This window comes from Fundulus heteroclitus, chromosome 8 (genome assembly GCF_011125445.2).
Source record: "Fundulus heteroclitus isolate FHET01 chromosome 8, MU-UCD_Fhet_4.1, whole genome shotgun sequence".
NCBI classification, from domain to species: domain Eukaryota; kingdom Metazoa; phylum Chordata; class Actinopteri; order Cyprinodontiformes; family Fundulidae; genus Fundulus; species Fundulus heteroclitus.
This window is the reverse complement of record NC_046368.1, coordinates 3,573,080-3,579,207: the sequence shown is the minus strand read 5'-3', so window position 1 is coordinate 3,579,207 and position 6,128 is coordinate 3,573,080. Positions and strand designations below refer to the sequence as shown.

The following is a 6,128-nucleotide window of genomic DNA, read 5'->3' as shown; positions in this document are numbered from 1 at the left end:
AATATATTAAAAATTTTAATATTTTGCAGCCCTTTTTATTCTTAAAATGTCTCAATTGAGAGCAAAGTGAGATTCCTTTGTTGTGAGCGCTGTTTCTGATTATTTCACCACGTCTAATGCACCCAGCTGTGAACATATTGTTACTTTTATGTCTCCTAAGTATTTAGACATAATGTCTTTAAGCAGAGAGAGATAGAAGCCGGAGTTAGAGCGTTTGTGCGCGCAGTGCGGGCTCATCCTCATGTGTGGGCCGTTCCTGACGCCTCCGGGCCGCCGGGGGCAGCAGAGAGCCATAAATGTGTTGACGGAGGCGGTTCGGTTTGTTCCCATCGTGGCGCTGCTGGCAGACTGTTGTTTGTGAGGTGAACTAACTTTTGTCCTCAGGAGAAGTGATTCAACCCAGCCGGGATAAACTTCAGGTCCAACCAGCGTCGGAGAAGCGGAACCATGTCGGCCTCAGCGGCTAAAGCGAGCAGGAAGGAGAATTCAAACCACGACGGAGCGGACGAGACCTCCGGTAATAACGGTTATCCTCTCAGCGCCATTTTCAGCTGTTTACCGTCATTATGCCGTCTTTCTGCCGTCCTCACGGCCTCACACGCCGCCGCTGGGCGGCTATCTAACACAAATAGGACGTTAATCCGTCTGCCTCCACCAAACAGCCCCAGCTGGCTGTAAATGTTGATTTATTCCAGCGATGCAGCGGCAGCTAGCTAGCCGCGTTAGCATCTGTTAGCATCTGCTAGCCTCTGCTAGCGTGTAGCCGTTAGTTTACAATAAAGCAGGCGGGCGTCCGTTCCCCTTCTGGCTCCACGGACGCGTTTTAAACAGTAAGGTCGGGTTTATTAACGGAGTTCGGTCAAATTTAAGCATTTATTAACAGCGGAGCAGCGGAAGGAGGCCGTGGCGGAGCTGCTGGTTTTCACGGCAGACACGGAGAGCGAGCTCAGCCCGTGTTCATTCAAACCAGGCCGCCTTAAACGGCAACAGGAAGGAGGGGGGGTGGAGGGGGGGGGGCTGTGTGGGGAGGGAGCATGCGGACCGCCGCCAGGGCATCCCGGTGCAGCCTTCCTCCAGAGAGCCGGGGGGATCAGGGGGGGAGCCGGGGACCGCTGCAGCCGCCCGGACACGTTCACAAAGCGGCCAGAACGGCGCAGCAGGACCGGCAGACTGGAAGCTGCGGTCCGGGCGCAGAGATGAACCTCTGCGCGGTTAGAGACCCGCAAACACGCATCCCGCGTTCTTTAGTTTACTCTTTTACTGGCAGGTTTTTATTTCTCTTTCTGAACTTTCTTTGTCTGTGTTTGCAGAAAAAGAGCAGCAGGAAGCGATCGAACACATCGATGAAGTACAGAATGAAATCGACAGGTGAGTTCCGGTCTGACGCACCTGTACGGACCCGCGTGTCCCTGTTGTGACGCCTTCTGCTTGTTTTCCAGATTAAACGAACAGGCGAGTGAAGAAATTTTAAAAGTAGAGCAGAAGTACAACAAATTACGCCAGCCGTTCTTCCAGAAGAGGTCAGAGCTCATAGCCAAAATCCCAAACTTCTGGGTCACGACGTTCGTCAACCATCCACAAGGTAAGGCAGCTTTTATTTTATTTAATGTGAAGGTTCCACATGTCCACACCAAAGTAACCCCCCTGGTGTCGTTGTAGTTTCGGCTCTCCTGGGGGAGGAGGATGAAGAAGCTCTGCATTATCTGTCCAAGGTGGAGGTCACAGAGTTCGAGGACATCAAGTCTGGATACAGAATAGATTTTGTAAGCCGCCATCCTGGTTCCACGGCAGCTTGTTCTGACTGCAGAGCTGTTCTCTGATCACATGTTCTGCTCTCTGGGCCCACAGTCCTTTGACGAGAACCCCTACTTTGAGAACAAAGTTCTCTCCAAAGAGTTTAACGTCAACGAGGGCGGAGATCCGGTCTCCAAATCCACTGAGATCAAGTGGAAAGCTGGGAAGGTGCGTTGATTTTCTACTAAAACGTTTAGAAATGTCATAATTAGTCTGTTAATGTGACAGTTTATGGATTCATCACATTCACCTGAACTGTCAGAATCAGACATATTTTAATAATCCCAGAGGGAAACTTCTGTTTCAGTAGCATAACATAAACGTCACAAACATTTCAGGAGGAGACGGTTCACTGAGGCCGTGCTGCCAAGGACAAAAATGTCCACAAGGCGCTGCCTTGATCTGTTTAAGGAAGATTAAAACAACATGGGGGAGAAAAAAAAAGACAGATGCTTGACAATTTATGCTTTCACAAATAAAGAGTGAAACATCTGGCAAAAAAAACCTCATTGCACGAGAAGCACAAATAACACAAGACACATTTATGCAGAAGGTAAACATCTGAGACTGTTTGGATGCAGTTTATCTGTATTTATGAGCATCTGTCAGATTTCATTATTACATTAATTACACATTAGTAACCACTGCATTTATTACAAGTTAATATAAACTGAGACACTAATTCTACATAAAATATAAGGTTAGTAATATTATCTGGGAAGTTTCAGTTCTACTAGAGCACCACAGTTTAAGGAGGGAACGTTTGCGGGGAGGAACGACGGCTCTGGTCACCTGGTTTCACCTGTGCAGCAGTGTCACACATCACCGTGGCAACAGGAAACCGTAGCTCAGCTAACGCTGGTTTTAAACGCTTACGGCCAGTAAAGGTTGTTTCTGGTTAAATCCAAGCTTCCATCCAGCAGAACGTTCTCACCAGGTGTTTGTGTCTCGTTGTCGTCTTTGTTCTCCGTGTTCTGGGACCTGGGCGGGGTCAGAGGTCAGAGGTCTGAAGGTTCAGCCTCTGAGGACGTCTCTGTTAGAGCGGACCCTGGACACGTGTCCCTGCTGCGTTCCTCAGGAGACGGCGGTAGAACCTGATCGCTCACCAGTCCGTGTTCTCGGTTCTGCAGGATCTGACCAAACGCAGCGGCCAGACGCCGAACAAAGCCGGCAAGAAGCGTCAGCACGAGGAACCCGAGAGCTTCTTCACCTGGTTCTCCGACCACTCAGACGCCGGCGCCGACGAGCTGGGAGAGGTGATCAAAGACGACATCTGGCCCAACCCGCTGCAGTACTACCTGGTAGGAGAACCGGGCCTCGGCCCGCAGAACCTGCAGAACCTCCACAGGCACAGAGTCCGTCTGGGTCAGAACCTGGCCGGGTCTAACTGTCTGTCTCTGATGCTGCAGGTCCCTGACATGGAGGATGAGGAAGGTGAGGATGACGAAGAGGAGGACGAGGAAGGCCTGGAGGACATCGATGAGGGGGAGGAAGATGAGGGTGAAGATGAAGATGGAGAAGGGGAAGATGGAGAGGTGAGAACTGAAATGTACCGTGAACTCCTACAGAACCGGGTCAGAACCAAAGCAGCCGGGTTCTGTTTTTACACCGACTGCTTAAGCAAAGGTTCTAAGAAAGCCCGGCTGGTTGAACCGGGTCACTGGTTCTATGTCCAGCAGAACCAGTGACCTGTATGACCTCAACGAGCCTGCTACTGTTGGCCCAACATCTGGAGAACATCTGATCAGAACATGTTTAACCCAGAACGTTCTGATTTGGTTCTGGTTCCATCTACACGTCAGAACCGCGGTTCCACCAGACGCTGCCGCGGGTTATTGGATCCGTCTGGCTGGACTTTATCAGCTGATTAGAACGGTTTCCCAGAACCGCCTTTATGTAGAACCCGTGGAATAGAACCAGCGCTAGAACTAGTTTAGCTGTTCTCCAGATGTTCTGTCTGAAGAACTGGTCGTCATGGTTCTTCCTCTGTGGAACGGTTCTGCAGGTCCATCAGCCTGACATCAGAACCGAGGAACCTGCACCAGATGTTAATGTTCCTTTAAGCGTTCAGCGGTTCCGTTGGTCAGCGGTTCCGTTGCTCAGCGGTTCTGTTGCTCAGCGGTTCTGGTGGCGCCGGTCTCTGGACCGGGGCGGCTCACCGCCGTCAGGGTGGGACTGTGGAACCGGTTTAAACTCGATGTGGTTCTGGCCCGGTTCCTTTACTCCATCCTCAGCGGTCAGCCTGTGGTTCTGATCCGTATTTGTTCCACTGGACTTTATCTGCTGTCTGTTGAAAATCAAAGTTCTGGAGCAGACCCGGACCGACCCGTCTCTCTTTGTGTTTCCAGGACGACGGGGAAGACGACTGAGGCTCCGGCCGGCGCCGCCCCCCCGCTGACGGCGTCTGGGGGGTCCAGTTTGTTTAGGAGGGAGGGGGTTTTGTAAAAAACTTATTTTTGTTTCTAATATTTTCCTCCTGTGTCGTCGACCCGTCCGGCCCGGCTCGGTGGGACCGGGTCCGGCCGGCCGGCGCCGGACTCCCCGCCATCGTTCCTCCGTCTTCAGACACGCCAGATAAAGTTTGTAGCATTCTGCACGCCATTTCCTGTAGATTAAGACGCGTCGTTAGCAGTGGAGACGGTTCTGTTGTGTTCTAAAATCAGCCGTGGTGCCGTGAGAACGTGTCATCTAGCATCTTTAACCACTTTTCTATATATATTAATGTACCGGGGGGGGCAGACCAAGCAGCACCAGCGCGTTCCTCTCAGTCTCTGTAAATGTGTCCGCTCACAAACCCGCTTTCCCCTCAAACACAGAACTTTTTGTCTGTTTTAAACGAGAACCCAAACCCGCAGAGGAAGAAGTTCTGGACTCGGCTTCAGGAAAGATCGGATTGGATCCTGAAAGAAATTGACGATTAGAAGTTCTGGTGACCAAAAGTGCAGATCCGGCGCTGAATCTGTTGGTCCAAAACCACCAGACGTGTAGTTGCATCAGCTGTTCTGGACGGACCGGGTTCTGACGGAACCGTTGGACTCCGGCCCGTTCACAGATGTCCTGTTGTTAAATATGTCCCGCCTCACTGGAAGTGACTTTTATAATAAACCAATATGGCTGAACCAAACCGGGCCTGTGCTGCTTTATTCCAGGGTTCTGCTGAGGTGGGTCGGCTTAGCGTGGTTCTGGTCCTGGTCCGGTACCACCTTCGGTTCCACACACTCTGGTTCTAGTAGAGAATAACTGGACGTGTAGAAACACGTCGAAGTGATGACTCTTTAAAAAATACTTCATCTCTGGTTCTGGTTCTGTTGGCTTTTAACCAGATCAAGCACCAGAGCCGAGTGGATCTGAAGCCGCTGTAGAAAAGTATTCTGGGTAATCTAAAGTGAGACATGAGGAAACTGGACCCGGAACCATCTGGGTCGGGTCGGACCTCCTCAGGAAAGGCAGAACTTCCCCTAAATTCTTTTGGGCTTTGTGTCGCGTTCAGAAAGCAGCTTCTGTCTGTCAGTACGGCTGGACGATGATCCAATAACATCCATCTGTTAATAAAAAGTTAATTAGAATAAAAGTTTTCCTTTATGCATTCTATCATGTAGGTTATTATTACATCATTACATCCTCCCAGCCAATCACAATCAGACCCAGGAACCAAGCTCCGCCCCCTTCAGAAAGCTCAGAGACTACATGTTCTTATTTCTTTTTTAAAAACTTGTAGTAAAAAGTTTGTTGAATAAAGGTTTGAGTTTGATTGTGTGTCTGCATCTAAAACAGCATAAAATCTCCAGGGCTGCACTTAAATGTTTAAATTTGCTGACAATTATCTATTAATATTCTTTTTGCTCTATTGTTCAGTCCTAATTATGTATCTTTACGCATGGTTCTATTCTGTAGGCTGCCTCCCTTACTTCTTAATTTAATGAAAATATCTTTAAATCTAGATCTGCCAGAGTTTATAATAGTTTTTAGCATAACTTCATTTACATTTTATTACATTTAGAATCTGTTTCTGACCCGTTCTGAGGTCCATCCAGCAGCAAAATGTGTTTTCCTAGAATAAAGCAGCCATCTCATGTCAGGAAGGTGGTGATTTGTGACAATCAGAGCAAATAATTATTTTTATAGGACATCTGAAAATGATCATAGGTTTTACTTGGTGCATTAAGTATTAATGTTTATAATAATCCACTTTAAGCAGACGGGATCATCATATTTATATCAGGCAAACATTCTCGGAGCACCAGGTAAAACATTTATCCCGTTGGATCCCGCGAGTTTACCTGCGTGTGACCCCAGGTGAGTCTGAGCTGCAGGTGAAGGAGCGGCTCAGCCTA

The 6,128-nt window shown here is 49.0% G+C and overlaps 1 protein-coding gene across 1 annotated transcript; it reads left to right on the top strand.

Moving 5' to 3' along the window:
* The first annotated feature begins 289 nt into the window (after positions 1-289).
* setb (SET nuclear proto-oncogene b) lies at positions 290-4,918 on the top strand. The gene is made up of 8 exons (XM_012862065.3): positions 290-517; positions 1,311-1,368; positions 1,440-1,582; positions 1,660-1,763; positions 1,849-1,962; positions 2,925-3,095; positions 3,204-3,329; positions 4,143-4,918. Exons 1-8 carry the CDS (start codon positions 448-450, stop codon positions 4,161-4,163), a joined length of 807 nt encoding a protein of 268 aa, XP_012717519.1. The 5' UTR covers positions 290-447; the 3' UTR covers positions 4,164-4,918.
* The last annotated feature ends 1,210 nt before the right edge of the window (positions 4,919-6,128 follow it).